Source organism: Garra rufa, chromosome 21 (assembly GCF_049309525.1).
Source record: "Garra rufa chromosome 21, GarRuf1.0, whole genome shotgun sequence".
NCBI lineage: Eukaryota > Metazoa > Chordata > Actinopteri > Cypriniformes > Cyprinidae > Garra > Garra rufa.
In genome coordinates this window covers 25,749,571-25,770,489 of record NC_133381.1, presented here as the reverse complement: position 1 = coordinate 25,770,489, position 20,919 = coordinate 25,749,571, and the positions used below count along the sequence as shown (strand labels likewise).

Here is a 20,919-nt window from a genome sequence, read left to right as displayed (position 1 = left end):
AGTGATTCATTTGTGAATTTGACTGATCCACTTGCAGCTGTTTGAGTGATTCAGTTAAACATGACTGCACAAAATTAATAAACAATAGTCTATAATTCAATCATTTAACTCTTGACAATTTTTAATGGGAAATATTACTTTATTAATGATTACAAGTAAAATATGTAATATTTCACATTTTTACTCAAGTAAAATTTAAAGGAGTACTTAAAGAGATGGTTCACCAAAAAATGAAAATTACCCCATGATTTACTCACCCTCAAGCCATTCTAGGTATATATGACTTTTAGACGAAAACAGTTGGAGTTTTATAAAGGGGAGACTGCAGGCAAAAACATTTTTTTCATGCAGGTTTTTTCTGTTCAAATTTGAGATTTGGGTTTTTTGGCAGACTAGTGGAAAGAAAACATCCAAAAGAGACAAGTGTTTCTTTCCAAAAGTGCTTCTTTTATAGCACTTTCTCTATTTGTGTCAATAGATTTAAATTAAAATACATAATTTTAAAGGCCATTTTCTCAAAATGAATTTCTCTGAGCCATAAATTTCCACTTCAGTAGCACTTACACACACCAAACTTTTATTTCTTCCTGTCCTGAAGGTTTTTACAGAGGGATTTGTTTATACATAATTTGCTTGATTATATAAAAAATTTATTCCCTCAAAAATTACGAAAATATATTGCAAAAAAAAGGATTTTTTGAATTATGGAGTGACAAAAATTAGATACCCAACATTCCCTCTGTAAAAACATTTGACTCAATTAAACAAGAATTTTGAAGCTGACTTCATCCAATGTCCTGGCTCTTCCAAGCTTTATAATGGCTGTTGAGATTTTGAAGCAAAATAAAGTGCATCCATACATCATAAAAAGTACTCCACATGGCTCTAGGGGGTTAATAAGGACCTTCTGAAGTAAATCGATGCGTTTGTGTAAGAAAAATAAATATGTTTAAAACTTTATAAAACGTAATCTCGAGCTTCCACTGTTTTGCGTTTCCTTATAATATTTGTATTTTAATTCAAATACATGATTTGTGTTCCCAGACATTTTTAATCATGCTTTAGTTTTTTTTTTTTTTTTTTTTTTTTTTTTTTTTTTTTTTTTTTTAAAAAAGAAGTGCCAACTGTTTTTGTACTGTTTTTGTCTAAAAAAATAATAATAATGAGAAACATTATCAAACTAATTCTGTTGATAAAGCTTAATTTGAGTTTAGGTTAAAGCTAGAATATTTCTTTAGGGCTTTAAAAGAAGTGACTTTTCTGAACACTCTCAACATTACATTTGGGAGTTGTTTGGTTAGGAATGAGGACTCATGCATACATTAAAACTAGGAAAACAGTCCCATAATCACAAATAGACTGCAAATGTGTACTGTGTGTTTACTGCTGCTGATATCTAGGGCAAAACGGCCTATTTGACCACTGTATTAAGTCTATTGTTGAATATGGAATTTGATCAGAAATATAACATATGTAGTCTTCCTATGACAGATTTTTTTTCCATGTATAACAAGTTTTTTTTATGTGGGTCACAATCAAATGGTAAACATCATGACTAATTCATGGAGACATGAGCTAATTAAAGGCTCCCGCTTGGCAGTGGTGTCAGAGAGGCATTAATATAACCATATTTTGCGTTTACATATTTCAACATATTGTTTAAGCGAACAAAACCATAGTGTTGAGGTAAAGATCCAGCTATTTTTCGAACAATTGACGCAAGCATGACAAAAGTCCATTACAAGCATGTGTAGGCGTGAAGAGCTCAAAAGAGAGACCGTTCAGTGAAGCTCTCACCTGTGCTATTATTGTTGAAAACATGTTAAACAGTATATATTTCTGCAGCAGATGGATTATGTAAATGGTTTGGTCCGGGCGCTAATATGAAAGTGTTTGCTGAGGTATATGATAGTTATATTTAACCCATGGATGGATAAATATAACTATACAGTGTAAGCCGTTCCAATAAAGAGGCAGACGCTCGCTGAGCTATTATTAGCCTCCTCCTCAGACCCAGTTCCACTGAGAAACAGAACTCAAGCAGGGCCGAGATCCAAAATTCAGACACACTGAAGACCATTTTATCACACTGACAGCTGTCTTTATTATAAACTGGAAAGGAATTTATGGGTAGGATAATTGCTACACTTCGAGATCTGGTTTATAGAGTGTTACAGTTCATTTGAATATGATTTGATGTGATTCAAAGAGAATGCAATTCAATGTTTTCTCCAAAAAGACTAAACAATAGAGGACAGTTAGGGATGTGACCTGACAGGTGGTGTGTGCGCTTGGTTAATTTCCTTCTTTTCTATCATTTCCTGTTACTTCTAGACTATCCTCTCCAATTAAAGCCTGTAGAACTGAAAAAAAACAGGGATTTAGAAAGAACCTGCTTGCTCTTTAATCCCTTAATCCACCTTTCAGTCAATTCTAGCCAATTAAACAAGTCAGTTTAGTGTTGTTTGTGTTTCTGATCAGACCGTTTCTTTTTCTCTCGCTGATTGAATGGTAAAGCAGCTCTATTGATCTCTTTCTCTTTACCTTCAGTCAAATGAATGGTACACAGTTCTTCAATTCAGCAATAACAACTCTCACTGTATTTTCTCTATTGTTTCTACTGGCATATCCACTGAAACCTACACACACTTAAAGGGATAGTTCACCCAAAAATAAATTTTTTTGTCATTAATTATTCACCCTTTTGTCGTTCCAAACCTGTAAGACCTTTGTTCATCTTCAGAACACAAAATAAGCTATTTATATAAGTGTCTAAGAGCTTTCTGCATAGACATCAATGCAACCACCACATTTAAGGCCTAGAAAGGTAGTAAGGACATCATTAAAATAGTCCATGTCACATCAGTGGTTCAACTTTAATGTTATAAAGCTACAAAAATACTTTTTGTGTACAAAGAAAACAAAAAAAACTTTATTCAACAATTTCTTCTCTTCGTGTCAGGGTTAGAAAGCTCGGATTTCATCAAAAATATCTTAATTTAAGGTCTTACGGGTTTGGAACGACATGAGGGTAAGTCATTTTCATTTTGAGGTGAACTATCCTTTTAAGCACTAATACTGAAACCTACCATGCTGAAATATCAACCAGATATTAAACTGCTTAAATCATCAGAATTTACTCTGATTTACTAAATAGACAGTTTATTACTATATGTGACCCTGGACCACAAAACTAGTCATAAGGTTAAATTTTACAAAACTGGGATGTATACATCATATGAAAGGTCAATAAATAAGCTTTCTATTGATGTATGGTTTGTTAGGATAGGACAATATTTGGCCAAGATACATCTATTTGAAAATCTGAAATCTAAGGGTGCCCAAAATCTAAACACTGAGAAAATCACCTTTAAAGTTGTCCAAATTAAGTTCTTAGCAATGCATATTACTAATCAAAAATTACATTTTGATAGGTTTACAGTAGGAATTTTACAAAAAATCTTCATGGAACATGATCTTTACTTAATTTCCTAATGATTTTTGACATAAAAGAAAAATCAATAATTTTGACCCATACAATGTATTTTTGGCTATTGCTACAAATATACCCCAGCGACTTAAGACTGGTTTTGTGGTCCAGGGTCCATATGTATGTGAGTATGTTGATAAAATAGCTTTAGGAGCTGTATTTATGTTTCCCCATGAGTTCTGCATGCTACAATCGACTTCCAGCTGTGCTCATGCTGTGCTGTGAAGTTTGAATGTAGTAACCTGTTAATGTGGGTGCCGATAAATTCTGCTTACATATGCTGTTTGATATGATCCAGCAGAAAATGAAAGAGTAGGCTACTGAAAGCCAACGGCTTGACAGCATTCACTCACCCGTTTGCGCAGGTTGTACGTAAGCAGGAGGTTTCGTGAGAAGTGGTTGGAGAAGGCCGTGTAGAACTCTAGGACTTTCTGAAGCGCGTCCCGTTTGATCACATGCAGGTCACAGTAGGTTAGCGCTCTCACATTAGCACACGCCTGAGCTAGCGTCACCTCCTTCCAGAACACGTCCCCAAACACATCACCTTTACCTGAGGAGAAACACAGACACTTTCTTATTCACACAAACAGGCCCGGTTGGGACATTTACGGAGCAGCGTGACTGTCTAAATTATAAGTGACATTGCAGACTGGAGTAATGCTTGCTGGAAATTCAGCTTTGCCACCACAGGAATAAATTACATTTATTATTATTAGCTACAATATATTTTAATAGAAAACAGGTATTTCATATTGTAATAATATTTCACAGTATTTCAGTTTTTACTTTATTGTTGATGCAGCTTTGCAAATATTTTACAAATCGGTAGTGTATTATGACTTTTTTCAATGAATATACAGTTCAAACATTTACATATACCTCGCAGAATCTGCAAAATGTTAATTTTCCAAAATAAGAAGGATCATACAAAATGGATGTTATTTTTTATTTAGTACTGACCTGAATAAGATATTTCACATAAAAGACTTTTGCATAGTCTTTTACAAGAGAAAATAATAGTTGAATTTATAAAAATGACCCCGTTCAAAAGTTTACATACACTTGATTCAATAGTCCCTTGTTTGTCCTGAACAGTTAAACTGCCCACTGTTCTTCAGAAAAATCCTTCAGGTCCCACAAATGTTATTGGTTTTTCAGCATTTGTGTGTTTTTGAACCCTTTCCAACAATGACTGTATGATTTTAAGATCCATCTTTTCATACTGAGGAAATCTGAGGGACTCTGCAACTATTACAAAATGCATTAAGAGCCAGGGGGTGAAAACTTTTGGAATTTGAAGATCGGCGTATATTTAACTAATTTTGTCTTCTAGGAAACATCTAAGTATCTTCTGTAGCTTCTGAAGGGCAGTACTAAATGAAAAGAATATGATTTAGTTTAGTCTAGGCAGAATTTAAGAAAAAATTACACCTTCATTCTGTTCAAAAGTTTACACCCCTGCCTCTTAATGCATCATGTTTCCCTCTGGAGCATCAGTGAGCATTTAAACCTTTTGTAATAGTTGCATAGAGTCCCTCAGTTGTCCTCAGTGTGAAAAGATGGATCTCAAAATCATACAGTCATTGCTGGAAAGTGTTTAAATACACAAAAATGCTGGAAAACCAAAGCATTTGTGGGACCTAAAGAATTTTTTTGAAGAACAGCGGGTAGTTTAACTGTTCAGGATAAACATTTGACTCATGAACAACTATCACTAAACAAAATAAACAAAATAAACAGCTTTGGATCATTCAGGTAACAACACAGTATTAAAAATCAAAAATAACATTTTGCAGATTCTGCAAGGTGTATGTAAACTTTTGACTTCAACTGTAAGTGCACTGTGTCTTCCAGTTTCAGTTTCAAGACTAAACCATGCTAAATAAATGTATTTTCTTTCCAGCAAAAAATACTGCAATTGATCTCTCTGTTTTGTCTCTCATCTCTGTCTCAGATTACAGTAGACATATCATATGTACTGATTTCAGTGGTGTGAAATTCAACTTGTGTAAAACACATGTCAGATAAGAAGATTCAAGCAGTTGAAAGCACTGTTCAAATCTTATTCCCAGTAATATCCTAGAAAACAACATTCTCACACAAAAACACACTTTCATTATGACTGGGTAACTCAGTTAACACTACTTTCTGTATCATAAGCATGTCTGACAGAGGAGAAATGATGAGACATATTCCCTCAATCCATTACTGAAATGAACAAATGCACAAAAGTCTTGTCTATCTATCTCCATTAGCTCACATCTAGGATAAATAGCCAAAACTGAGCCAAAATGTCCACTCAGATAAATTATTTACAGTTCTTCTGTCTCAGTAAATGTTCTAGAATACAGATTCTGCAGACAGAGAGAGAGATTTCAGCATCTAGAATACTGCATTTGGTTATGAGACAATAAGCATCAGTGTTGGTTGATATCATTGATGCAGTAAATAGAAAGAATAAAGTTGTAATTTTTGTTTTCTTCACACACAAAAAGTATTCTCATAGCTTCGTAAAATTAAGGTTAAACCACATGTACTATTTTAATAATAATATTATTACAACCTTTCTAGGCCTTGAACATGCCAGTTGTGTTGCTGTCCACTCGGATTTCATCAAAAATATCTTAATTTGTGTTCCCAAGATGAACACAGGTCTTACGGGTTTGGAACGGCTCGAGGGTGAGTAATTAATGCCAGAATTTTCAATTAGGGGTGAACTAAAAATTTTAAAATATACTAACCCTAAATTTTTTAATTGTGTATGTGTGATATGGGATATAACATAAATTTGGCAAGTTTCTGCTAGACATCATCTTTTGTGCTCCACAGAATAAAGGAAGTATAGGGGTAAAATAAATAAATAAATAAATACATAAGGGGTGCATTATCAAAGAATTTTCATTTTTTCACAAAATGTCATTTTAATATATTTATCTTCATAACATCAGACAGTTAAAGATGTTTGGAATAAAAGAAAGTTTTTGGTGTAGCACAGTTTGAATTAATGATTGTTTCACGCTGAGCTTAGTATCAGTTTTGTTGTTGCTCTAACAGATGTTCAAGAAGGAATAAACATCACTGTCACTGCACTCTTTCTTTGTACTTTTAAGTGAGAGTGAATGGAAAGAGAGAGTCTATAATATGTGTAATTGAGCAGCGGTGACATTATAGATTTACAGGTCACAGCGTAACACACACACCCTAATGAGCCGTCAGATACACACATATTGACCTCTGACCCAAAGCTTCACTCAATCCACCCACTTCAGATACAAGTGGTCAGATCGATAAACTTTTTATTTTGTTTTCATAGTCTGTCTTCATAGTCTGATCTCTATGTGTGTGTGTTCAAATTTTAGAAGCAAAGAACATTCGTGGCCTTTCAGACTGATCCTAAATCAGTTTAACAGCCGCAGCAGAGAGCCAAATTTAGCAAAGCGTCGTTAGTTTGTCAACAGAGAAAAATATGGCCATTAGATGCTCAGCTCTGTGGCTTCACAAGGCGAAGCAGCCCAATCTTGTGTTGTGAGACAGACAGATGTTAGAAATGACAGATGCTACAGTATATCATGGGCTGTATACATCTATGAGTCACATGTCTGACCTGCCTTATATATTTTTATTTTTAGGAATGTTGGGTCAATACTAAAAAAAGGATAAGGCTAGTCCTTCTGCAGTATCAATAAAATCAGATTTGTCAAATATCAAATCTATGCATTAGGCCTGACAGTATATAGTATAATATATCATTAAGGTGAATTAAACAATTATATGGGTAAGAAAAAAATGAAGTCACTCACCACACTTTGTTCATTCATTTAGCCATGCATCCATGTATTTTATTTATGTCATTTATTTATTTATTAATTACAGTCTATTTACTGGAATAATATCTTATGCTCATCAAGGCTGTGTTCATTTGATGAAAAATACAGAAAAAAATGTAATATTGTGAAATATTATTACAATGTAAAACAATGTTTTGCTATGTTAATATGCATTTAAATTTAATTTATATCTGTAATTAAAGTTGAATTTTCAGCATCATTACTCCAGTATTTAGTGTCACATGATCCTTCAAAAATCATCCTAATATGCTGATTTATTATTAATGTTGGAAACAGTTGTTCTGCTTAATATTTTTTTGAACCTGTGATCCTTTTTCAGGATTCTTTGATCAATAAAAGTTTAAAAATAACAACATTTATTTAAAATAGAAAGGTTTTTTAACCATATACAGTACTGTTTAAAAGTTTGGGGTCAGTAAATTTTTATTATTTCTTTTTTGAAAGAAAATAATACTTTTATTTATCAAGGATGTGTTAAATGGACAAAAAGTGTACATTGTTAGAAAATATGTATATTTTGAATAAATGTTGTTCTTTTTAACTTGTTTTTCATCAAAGAATCCTGAAAAAAAGAATCAAAGGTTCCAAAAAAATATTTGGCAGCATAACTGTTTCCAACATTGATAATTCTAATAATAAATCAGCATATTCGAATGATTTTTGTGTGTGTGTGTGTGTGTGTGTGTGTGTGTGTGTGTGTGTGTGTGTGTGTGTGTGTGTGTGTGTGTGTGTGTGTGTGTGTGTGTGTGTGTGTGTGTGTGTGTGTGTGTGTGTGTGTGTATATATTAGGGATGGGCATAGATTAATTTTTTTAATCTAGATTAATCTAGATTAAATCTTGGAATTAATCTAGATTAATCTAGATTAAAATGGCTAATTTGAATTCTGCTGAAGGCATTCAGAATATGTGTGCTACCCAAATAATGACTAAACATGTTACACCGTACTTTTATTTTGACAGGTTGCCGTGAAGTTTCTGTGTATACAGTATGACATGATGCGAGTTTTCTCAAATGAAACGGTATAAGTGACACTCACAGCAGTTTTGGAGATTGAGTTTATCTGTTCATGTGAGATGCAAATGCCAAAAATTACCGGGAGCGTCACGTGTGTTTCAGTATGCGTGTAGTAAAAGCGCGTCTCCACCATTCATAGTATGAATTTCATACATACAGCTAGGCAAACGGAACATACCGGATTCATATTAAAACGGTCTTTTTGCATTTCAGTTTTCACAGACACTAGTCCATATCGCGATTTGAATTAAGTGACAGACCATATTTGATTTATGAATCCAAAAAACGACGAATTTACGTGGCATTTCGCGCTATAGTAGATTCGGTTTTTATGAATGGAGGACGACGTGATCCCGTCTGTGTTTTGGCGGAGGAGACATAAACGCGCGACCATATTCTACAGTCTTCGGTATACATCCGCGTTAAACTATCAAGGTGAAAGTCATCATAGCTTGCGTAGTTTAGACCCAGCTCCCAACCCAATTTAAAGAATAGATTAACGGCGATATTTTTTTTATCGCCCGATAAAAGTCTCACTTTAACGCAGCACGTTAACGCCGATAACGGCCCACCACTAATATATATATATATATATATATATATATATATATATATATATATAAAATGCTATTGATTTTTCCTGTGATATCAAAATTGGTGTTTTCAGACAATATGCTGCCAACACTGCCAGAATATTACAGCATTTATAACATTTTGACATTTTTTATTGGTTTCACTAAGAAATCATTTAAAAAATAGCAGTGTTTAAAGCTTTCCATGGTATAAACCTTCATAATTCACTGTGTGGCAGAGATTTAAAAAAAATAAAAAATAAATAAAAGAAGTCTACTGCAAGCAACCTGGAACGCTTCCAACTCAATTATTGACAAAAAGGATGAACTGATACTTACAGAAGATCTTAAAAACGTCTTAAACCCTACTTTAGTTAAATTACTTTTCAGATATCTTTTTATTGTTACTTTTTATCATCAGCTTAGATCATATTTTGCATAATTTAACATGCCTTATGCTCAAAATGTCATTTTATTTTATTAATGTTCTCTGAATGTTTTACGCACAGAGGAAGAGAAAGAGTTAGACACACTGATCAAAGAGGATACGGGGTGCAGGATGTGGGAATAAACAAAAGGGAGAGGGTTAGCACAGTGCGGAGGAATGGGTGTGACGGCCTGTGTGTCAGTCAAGATATATGATCACATAAAAGCTCTGTAGATGCGAATAATCCTCCCATAGGGAGCTAAACCCAAGACAGAGGGATTCTGTCTTCATGTCAGTGAGTCTGTAGAGGAAATTAGTTTTAAATACAGTAGCAGCTGAGGCAGACTTAAGCCCTGTGGAGTCAAAATCAGAGCTGTTTAAAAGTGAGTAGTTGAAAGTCATGATGTGTGAAGTATAGTAATCAAAAACTACTTGACCTCACTAATCTTGTCAGCTTTTGGACAGCTAGTCTACTGTCATGATCCATCTCTAGTCAATACTCATTAATTCAGATCAAGATCTGTTTCTCTGTCTGTTTTCCTCTTACCCAGAATGGCGACCACCTCGTCGTCTTGGATGACCTCCAGTGACCCTGACACCACAAAACAGAGGCTGTCCACGCTCTCGCCCGCATGGTAGATGAGATCGCCTGGAGCGCAGTGGATGGTCTGGAACTCCATGGCCAAAGCCCGCAAACAGCCGTCGCTGGCCAAGCGGAAAGCAGGATGTTCCTTGAAAACCTTCCTGTTCAGGTGCACGCATATATCAGCACGCATGTCTTTAGGACAGATCTGCAAAACCTGTAATGGGAGAGAGAAATAATACATTTAGCTGATTATTCTGCTGCAGCTTCACTTGATTTAAAGGTCCACTGAAGTGCTTTGTAACACGCAGCATTATTCTGTGTTGACGTAATTTCAACTGAAACAGGAAGACATGGTGAGACATATTTAGCAGTGCCGACTCCTTTTTTAAATAGCCAATTTTGATTTCATGGGAACTTTAAAGAGGTCATGTCATGCTCAAATTTTCCTTGATCTTTTGAGATAAAACAGCTTTATGTATTATGGAACAAACTGTAATTTTCATACATACAAATTGCAACAAACAAGAAACTAGATTATAAACACTGAACTAAACAACAGCATCTCTTCAATATCTTGCTTAAAGTAGACGTTCACTTCCGAAACAAAAATTTACAGATAATTCACTCAGCCCCTTGTCATCCAAGATGTTCATGTCTTTCTTTCTTTATCATAAAGAAATATTTTTAAATCATAAAGAAATGTTTTTTGAGAAAAACATTTCAGGATTTCTTTTCATATAGTGGACTTCTTTGGTGCCCCCGAGTTTGAACTTCGTAAATGCAGTGTAAATGCAGCTTAAAAAGGCTCTTAACGATCCCAGCCCAGGAAGAATTGTTTTAATTAACAATTTATATACTTTTAAAAACTAAAATGCTTGTCTTGTCTAGCTCTGTGTTAACCCTGTGTATTCTGGTTAATGACAGATATGGCGCTTTTCCACTACACAGTACCAGCTCGCCTCAGCTCGCCTCGGCTCAACTCGACTCGGCTCTGTTTGGTTTTCCACTGTGTAAAAGTTGTACCTGTACCGGCTTCCAGGTACTTTTTTTCGTACCACCTCCGGCGAGGTTCCAAGCGAGCTGAGGCGAGCTGAGGCGATACTAAATGTGACGTGAAAACTCAGCTGACTGCTGATTGGTCAGAGAGAATAGTCACTATTCACTGCGTCATCATTGCACGCACCAGCAATAGTATCCAGAATAACCCCGCCATTTTTAAAAAGTTTGGCCAGAGATTGCATGACATATCCAATCCATTACATATTATGGCAACTCGGAAGAATACGCCGTGGTCAAACGAGGAGGTGCAGACAGCGGGTGTGTGTCGCGTAGAAGATTACATCACGGCAGTTTCTTGCAGCGTCGCTATGACAACCAGGTACTATTGTGGAGGTACAGGTACAACTTTTACACAGTGGAAAACCAAACAGAGCCGAGTCGAGCCGAGCCGAGGCGAGCCGAGTCGAGCTGGTACTGTGTAGTGGAAAAGCGCCATTAGGGTAGGTCGAAAAACTCCCATCACAATTTCTTCTCCAACTTCAAAATCATCCATAGTCCACTAAATGGATAGAAATCCTACCAATGACTTAATTTACTACATGGCACAAGCTGATTGGCCTCTGCTGATTCTGCAGCCAATGAGATTGCTTGCACAACATTTAAAGAGGTCTTGACATGAGAAATCAAATTTGCCTTGATCTTTTGGCATATAAAATATCTTTGTAGCATTCAAACATCCTGCAAGTTTCATAGCCTCAAACATCCTCCTTATTATAAACAAAACATTTGTTTAATTAATCACCAAAAATGGCTCATTTAGATCTAAGGTGGCATGTGACATCACAAACAAAGGGCACAAACATTTGCATTAACACCGCTTCTAGAGCAAGACAATGACGAATAGTCTTCATTTGACACATGTCTACACTGAATGTGAGTATCATGTGCGTCAAAAGCAAATAGAGCCCTTTATAATAACTGCCACTCTCTTGTCTACGCTGGATACAGTAAACAGAAACGGAAGAGTGAAAGAGTGATGCCTTTAGTTTAAACAGCTCTTTCGCAACTTACTACAGACATCAGAAGGATCCCAGCATCAGAAACAAGCAGATGGTCTATTTTAAATGGCATCCCGGATCATATCGGAGGATTATACATTTGTTCGGAGCATTTTGTTTTGTAAATGAGGCATAATGTAATGGAGAATTCGCAAAGAAACATTTGTTAAAAGATAAAGCTATTAGATCTGACTGCAGCTGCATTGCAAATGATTTTATAAAGCTTTGTCTGCATTTGTCTTTTTTGTGCAAATTAACATTATAAGTGAACCTCAAGGAGCATATTAAAATAATAAACAAATCCATGTCATGATCCCTTTAAATAGCCTTGTTCAGTGTTTGCTGTAAGCTGGTCCTGTCAGAATTTCTCTGAATCCCTCAACCTCCCCCAGCTCCACCTGTCTAGACCTACTATGGTATTTATGTATGCCTATTCGTGCAGTAGCGGCAAATCTTACACAGGCACAGGAGCATGTCTGTGTATCTATTAGCAGTTGCAAGTCCATACTTGCTCTACAGCAGAACTAGTCAACCAAGACCAAATACATTAACACTTTAATATCCATTAATGTGCTGAAATATTCAAATTCTGTTGACTACAATTTTCTTTTTGTTATTTTATTATTATCATTATAATTTTATATTTTAAGTCATCAACTTAAAAGTTCAATTTCCAGCTTTGATGGGAGGAAAATCCCTTATTCTGGATTTTTTATATCGACAAGTGGACATGATTAAATCTGTTAATTTTTCTATTTTCTTTTCTTTTGTAATAATAATTAATTGTACTAAATCACCAAATATTAATTGCACTAAATTAACAATGACAGCCCCAATTATGATTATTTTCTATTACTAAAAATGAGTGTTTTTCTTTTTTCTAACCACTGTTTCACACCATGCCAATTTATGTTTACTGTCATGCCAGTGATGCATACTAGGAGGCCGACACAGAGAGACAGAGGTATAGGACATGCGCGCCGGTGTGCATGTGCGCATCTGAGCGCATTAGCGTGTGACATGTCCCCGAGCTGCCATTCCCAGCAGCCGCTCACTTTTCCAGAGCATCTCCCTTTCTGCATGTGGTTGTCACAGAGACATGGAGGTTGGCTCTGGGGAGAACAGTGTGAGTCTGTGTGATGAGACGGCTAAATCACGAGAGAGAAAGAGAGAGAGAGAGAAGGAGACAGCTGGAGCATTCTGACAATGTCCGCCCAACGGGGACTTCATATCCACAGAGTCACGCTGTTCCCCTCCCGTGGTTTGAGTATAGACGACAGGACGAGTCTAAACACACAGCGTGAGAAAGCATCTTGCTAAGGAATCACACTAATGTTTAAAAATACTTATCTAGACACACTCACACAAACATTTATGAGCAGGAGTGAATAACACATACACATACACATACACACACATAACAGACAGGAGAACGGCTGCTTAAGGGTGTCCAGAGTTTCATGCTGGGTAATTGGAGTTGGGCATACAGGGTGTTCACCTTTTCGGTGTCAATACCGTGAGACATGGACCAGGTGGAGGCGATGTAATCCATAACCCTCTCGCTCAGGCCTTTGGGCACCTGGTACAGCTTGAGGAAATCCCGCACGCTGTTGAGCATCTCATGATAGCGGTTCGTGTTGGCATACATCTGCTGGAAGATAGTTGTCACGTTACCGAAGATGGTGGCATAGAGGAGAGCTGTAGAAAAGGGAAAGAAAGAGAGAAAGAAACTTTTTACATTTTTCCAGATTAACGGCATTAAAAATATTTAACGCAGGGGCAGGACTAAATGTGTGATTAATTAGTTATATTAAAACTTATTTTATTCCAGAAAGGCAAACAAGAAAAGTCACAAGTGTTATATTGTAAAACAAAAAACAAAAAAAAATGTAATTTAATTTTAATTTAATTGAATAATTTATTCATACAAACAGTAAAAAAAAAACTGTATTTATTTCTATAGATAGATATAAATACTGAAATAGATGCACCAGTGTTCAGACATCTTATTTTAGTAAGATTTTATTCATTTATTTATTTTATTATTATTATTTTAAGAAATTAATATTTTTATTTTGCAAAAAAGCATTCAATTGTTTAAAAGTGACAATATTATAAAAGATTTCTAATTTAAATTAATGCTGTTCATTTGAATACTATTTGAATCCTAAAATCACTGTTTCCACAAAAAGGCAACAAAATTGTTCAGCAGCATAGTTTTCAAAATGAATAATAAGAAATGTTTCCTGAGCACCAAATCAGCATATTAGAATAATTTCTAAAGAATCATGTGATACTGAAGACTGGAGTAATGATGCTGAAAATTAATCTTTGCCATCATAGAAATAATAACATGTTTAAATATATTAATATAGCAAACAGTTATGTTAAATTGTAATAATATTTACATTTATTTAATTTTTCACTGTATTTTTTGCAATATTCATGCAATAAGATCTTTCAAACATTACAAAAGCTTAACAACCCCGAACTTTTGAACATTAAATGCATTGTGTAGTTAGTAAAGCTATAGCACATGGAAAAATATTATTCCATAAGTTACCAACTCCAGAAGAGAGAGAGACAGAGATGACGATAATAAATGACAAAGTGAATTGTAAATGAGTAAAAGCACAGGACAGAAAGAAGAAGATTCAATAAAGGCGAGTGATTGTCTCTTTTAAACTGATTTAGCCAGCCTGTAATGGCTCTGCACACATGAGAAAATCTAATTACGCATGTATGGACTCTAGGTGTGTGTGTGAGAAAGAGAATCCCCTCCTAAATACCTTCAGATAAGATTTATGAGCCGTTACTCTACATTCATGTCTGTCTCATGAACACAGGAAACACTGCCCAGATATATTAAAGGGACACTTCACATAAAAATCAACCTGTATGCTGTTATTTTTTCTGTGAAACACATAGAATCTTTGAGCAGCCTTTCTATATCAGTTTGTAGTGACCATGTCTATCTGTGTTGCATATGAGTCATGCATTCCAAATCTTAAACAAAAAAAGAAAGCCATTATTTTAGTGTTTGAGTTAATCCTCCTCTCCAGTAAGCTATAAACTCAAATCAGTTGGATGGATGGATGAATGAATCGTTCAATCTGATTTGTGAACTGGATCAAATGGCTTAAAAGAGAGATTCAGCCACAGATCGGACTGGTTCAGTTCAACAGTTTTGCTCATTGACTCAATGATCAGATTATATTTATCTTGACAGATTGTCGCATGTGATGTGTCAGTGATGTGACGCCTAAATTTTCTGTCCAATTGCGTTTATCAGTTAAAAGTTTGTTTAAATGTGTAAAGAAAGATGACATATATATAAAGTACCTCTTCCATGTATGCACTCACTTTTAACTTTTTAAAAAACTTTAGTTATTTGTAATTTTTCTATTCAAAGTGTCAAAATATCATGTGGTGTGACCGTCCGGCCATTACTTCTGTTTTGGAAACATCTTTAAAATTATCCTAAATTTATTCAGATTAATTTTCTGCACTATTTGGCATGTTTTCCAAAGTGTTTTGTAATCTTGTATACAATTGCAAAGCATCTGTATTTATATTTCCATCATAATATACAAACAAACTTCGTCCAATGATTTCCATTTTATGAAATATCATGTGGTGTGACCATCAATTAACTACCATTTTGGGAATTTTATGTTAAAATCCATTTAAATATAGGACATTGCATCATTTACCAATTTGCCAAGGACCCATGGAAGCATCAAGCTGATATGTAACTCTCTTTCAAATTTGGAAAAATAAAACCTTTTTGACAGCTGGTATGTAGCTAGCACATTTGGATATCATGTGGTACACTGTAAAAGTTTTTCACCAGATTTAACTTAAAAACCTAAGTTCAGCAGCTGCCTTGAGTTTTTAAGTTAAATCAGCTTAAAACCATAAAAGTCATTTGAACGTATTACAATAAAGATTAGTTGATTTAACTTGTGAGTTTAAATGACTTAAGTTGATTTAACTTAACATTTTAAGGCAGCTGCTTAACTTATGTTTTTAAGTTGAAACTGGTGAAAACATTTTACAGTGTATGACCTCAAAAAACAAGGAATATTAAGTTATTTCTACAAGTATTTATTTTTATTATAAATTTCATAGTGACCTTTTGTGGGAAGCTAGCTTGTTTTGTTTAGGTGGCCAATTCTGTGCTTGTAAATTTTGACTGAATTTTAAATATTATGTGGTGCGACCAAATATTGTGAGTGTTTTCCATTATAAATATATGTCCCAGATTGGCAGCTGTTGTGTTTTTATATTAAATTGATGGTTTATATACATAAAATACTTTATTTTAGTATCACTTGGAATAGATTTTATGCAATTTGGGTCATTTCAGACAGTTTATGTTTAATCTTTGTGAAATATAAGAAAAATGCAAAAAAAATAATTGAAAGCATGTCATTTTAGTTATTTATTATATAACTGTGCATTTATTAGTAATTTATTATTTATTTATTATTAACTATTTAAATCTATTTGACCAGATTCCACTGCCAAGCAAAGTAAAATAAATGCTCGCCATTGGCAGCATGTTAATTCTGACCCTGCAGTCAAGCACAAAGTCAATTAAAGTCATGGTTGCACCACATGACATTTTTTAAGGCTACAAGCAATTCAACTAGATGAAAAAAACACTAAAAAATCACTTAAAATTTGAATATGAATTTATGTGTACACAACATTCTTAATGTTTGAACAATTGCAAAAGATACGTTTTTTTGTATTTTAAAATTAGCATGTTTAAAATCCTTATACGTCAATGACCCATGTAATAATCTGTGTTGCTTTTGTGTGCCACCAGGTTTTAAATGACATGAGGATAAGTAAATGACAGAATTTTAATTGTGTGATCTTCCTTAAACTAAAACTGCTCAAATCTAAGCAAACAAATCATTTTTGCCATTTATCTCTTTAAATAACACTGGCATCGTTTGTGCGCACTTCCAAACTATTGCAGATGGTGATGTCAAAAAAAAGTTAAAAGCTTCTCAGTATTTGTCAACTACCCAGCTGCAGGTTTCTGGGACCCCAGCCATTATTATTAGACTGTACGAGTCTTGTGTGTGAGAGAGCGGTGATGTACAGATATGCAGTGTGACAGTCTTTGCTGATCTGGGGACAGATTTGGCTCCAGGGTGACAGGAACATGGAACAGAGCTGACAGAGACTGTCCTACTGAACACACGCACACACAGAAACACACGCACATCCTAGACGCTCTGACACCACACATAGGACACAGACACGTCCAGATGTATCAATGTGTGAGGTCAAGAGGTGGGCGTTTGTTCAACCCACAAACTTTAACTGCTTTCACGGTTCAACATGAGCTGTCCTGTCGAATCAAAAGCACGCACTCGCTCACATCTGTTTTTCATTACACAGATGGGCGAATGTTCATTAACAAATGAACAAATAAGTGAGCCAGGCAGCTCATTACACACCCTCCCCTTACATTAACACGGCTGATGTAAACTCTTTAATCGTGTGAGTGTGATAGAGAGAGAGAGCGTCTTAGTATTTCTTGAGTGTGTCATTAGTTTGTTCTTTGAGATTGCATGGATTGTCTAAGCAGCTCTTGAAGGAATGATCTGATCTAAACACATGATTATAGTTCATATCACACTTTATAAATTATACTGAAGTTTTCAAATGTGCTGTCAATCATCATGCAATCAAATGAAAGGGGTTAGTTCACCCAAAAATGAAAAGTCTGTCATTAATTACTCACCTTCAGTAAAAGGTTCCAAACCTGTAAGACCTTTGTTCATCTTCGTAACACAAATTAAGATACTTTTGATGAAATTCGAAAGCTTTTTTACCCTGTGTAGACAGCAATGAAACTGACATGTTCAAGGCCCACACTGTGAAAAACAATTTGTTGAGTCAACATAAAATCATTTGTTACCTGCCTGCCTTTAAATTTGAAGTTCAGTCACCTCAAAAAAAGTTTAGTCAACTTGAAATGTTAAGTACATGTTAAGTGACAACTTAGATATTTGAGTTGAGTTGATTCAACTTAAAATTTTAGGGCAGCTGAGTAACAAACCTAGCTGTTAAGTTTAACAAACCAATTTTTTGTTTAGTCAACTCAAATATTTAAGTTGTCACTCAGTTGACTGAACTTAAAATTTTAAGGCAGCAGGGTAACAAATTATTTTAAGTTGACTCAACAAGTTAACAAATTGTTTTTTGTTTGAGTTAGTAAAGTCATTGTTAAAATAGTCCATTCAAAATCAGTGAAATTGCTAAAAGTGGTTGTTTTTGTTTTCTTTGCGCACAAAAAGTATTCTCGTAGCTTCATAAAATCACAGTTGAACCACTGATGTCACATGGAATATTTTAACGATGTCCTTACTACCTTTCTGGCCCTTGAACGTGTCAGTTGCATTGCTGTCTATGCAGGGTCAAAAGCTATTGGTTTTAATCAAAAATATCTTAATTTGTGTTCTGAAGATGAACAAAGGTCTTACGGGTTCGGAAAAAAATGAGGGTGAGTAACTAATAACAGAATTTTCATTTTTTTGTTTTTTTATCCCTTTAAAAGTAGATATTTTCTGTAATATTTCACTATGACAGAGAAAAATGTGATCGAATAGGTTGCTAGTCACTAAAACTGTGACTGACACATTAAAATTCCTCCATCCACTTTCTGTTCCTCTCTCTTTCACACTCTCATTTACTGTTCCCCTTAGCACAGCTAAAGCTGAGGTTTCATGAATTTAACATCTTTTCTAAAAATAGTCACATTTGGGTTATTCTGTTCCTCCTGAAGTACACAACAACTCAAACGAGGAAACAGCATATCGAGTATGTGATTTAGAGTGGAAACAATTGCACAGAACCACATTAATCTTACTTGCATTTATATAGGAGCCTTAAACAACATGCTCTTTCTGTGTGCTCTGTTTAAAACATGCAAGCACACACATGCAAAGTCAAGTCATTAGAAGAGAAAAAAGCACCACTAAACCCCTGGAGGACTGTCCTGAGACGGTACTGTAAAGCAGGACTCGTTAGTGGAAACGTATGCATTTTTCACAAAGTTTTGAAGATCTGATGTTTGTACACCTGCTCCGTTCATTAGAAAAGTACTGCGGCAATTGTCTCAGCGTGACACATTCACAACACTGTTTTGGTAAAAGACATCACATCGCACATCACACCGTCTGCTTGAGCTGGGCTGCTGCCAGAGATGGAGAGAGAGAATGAGCGGTAGAGCAAAGAAAAACATGGGGTGGAGGAGATAAGCCTGTGTTAGTGTAATTTGATTAGAGCAGGTGATTAATTGTACTGCCAGCATAATACTTAGGCTCTTCCCTCCATCTCTCCCCCTCACTTTCTCTTTATCACCCCTTTGCTTTGCAAATACAGTATATAGCTTTGTTTCAAATGAATTCAAAAAGCGAATACTAATAACAGTAACAAACACTAACAATGATATATTCAAGTCAATCATATCAGAATCTAAAATCTCTCAAATTATCTCTAAAGGAAACACCAATGCTTGAATGGCACTAATAGAATAGTGTTAAAGCTTTGGGTAAGTTGACGTTTTCACAAGACGTCATCAAATGGCCATATTGGTGGCTAGCCTGGGTTTCCCCATCCTGCCTTGCGCAGCGCAATTTATTCACACTGCTAGTCTAGTCTGGAAACCATGGACCTAATTTTCACCTAAGATAGGGAACCAATCACAGAACGGGGAGGGAGCAGCAAGACGATGACGCCTTCTATGCGACTCACCGAAGCAGTTTGTTACTATGGATCCAGCATGGCAGCAGACGACAAATGACATTAGAACCTATTATGCTGTCTACACCGGATGCGGCGCGACACGGCAAATCCCCGACAAAGTTTAAATGATTTGCAACGTTCGCCTTGTCGCGTCCAGTGTAGACAGACTTTAGCTGTTGCGGCGCGGCAACTGTCGCGTCCGGTGTAGACACGGTATAGTGTTCTAAGTAGTTTAGAACGCAAGTTTATTTTGAAAAAAGAGCAACTTTTGGCATTCGCTCTACATACATTGAAACGATTGGCAATGAGCTACGCACAGGCGCTTTTGATAGACATTCGTATCGCCCAATAAACGGCTCTCTGGGCATTCGTAAACCACGCCTCAAATACGAGAAAATGAACATGTGGTTCCCAGACCACGAATCATGACGAAGTCATAACGTGGTCTGGCGTTAGCCAGGCTAATTGGTGGCACTAAATGTAAATAATGCCACTGAACTGAACGAAACTCACAAATTTTGCTGATTATTGCTGCTGAAAATGGTCAATGATTGTCATGTTTGAGGCTGTACTAATCGGTTGGACTGGGAAACACATTTGGAGTACTATAGACTGCCAAAAGCTATAACAAATCAGGGAGAAGAAACTGTCTGAGGAACAAAAGGTGTTTGTGGTTGGCCAAAATGATCCAGGATTTCCAGAGTCTTGACAACATTTGTGTTTGTTCTTATCATTTTTGGTCAGGTATGTGAAATATTAGGCTAATATCTTAATTAATACTGCTTCTATGCATCTTTACCACCTATTAACTTTAGTTTGTCAAAATATTGCAGCATTTCCTGCTTACTAAGTCCTTCTTTATATGATTTAGCAGCTTCCACATGTTTTTCCCATGATTTAGACAGCATAAATTAGCAGAACAGCGTATTCAGTAGTACATTAACCATGCAATCCATGCTGCTGTTTACATCCGATTATCACCAATATGGCTACACATCTGAGTAACTTACCAAATGACGCAAGTGCAAATCCTGTATAAATGCTGCATCATGACAACCAGCATGTGTCATATTTTCAGTCAGCTGCACACAATTAATAACACTAATGTTATACTATTTTTGCAGTGTAAGGTCAGCTATAGATGGCTAAATGC

At 35.5% G+C, this 20,919-nt stretch overlaps 1 protein-coding gene across 2 annotated transcripts in view; it reads right to left on the bottom strand.

The window, feature by feature from the left end:
- Positions 1-20,919, bottom strand: part of kcnh1a (potassium voltage-gated channel, subfamily H (eag-related), member 1a) — a 78,784-nt gene that overhangs the window by 19,066 nt on the left and 38,799 nt on the right. For both annotated transcript variants that reach the window (XM_073827079.1, XM_073827080.1), the window contains 3 exons: positions 13,495-13,694; positions 9,901-10,153; positions 3,844-4,040 (listed from right to left, as the gene is read on the bottom strand). In XM_073827079.1, the coding sequence (XP_073683180.1) occupies positions 3,844-4,040; positions 9,901-10,153; positions 13,495-13,694 (650 nt within the window). The remainder of the gene's footprint in view (positions 1-3,843; positions 4,041-9,900; positions 10,154-13,494; positions 13,695-20,919) is intronic.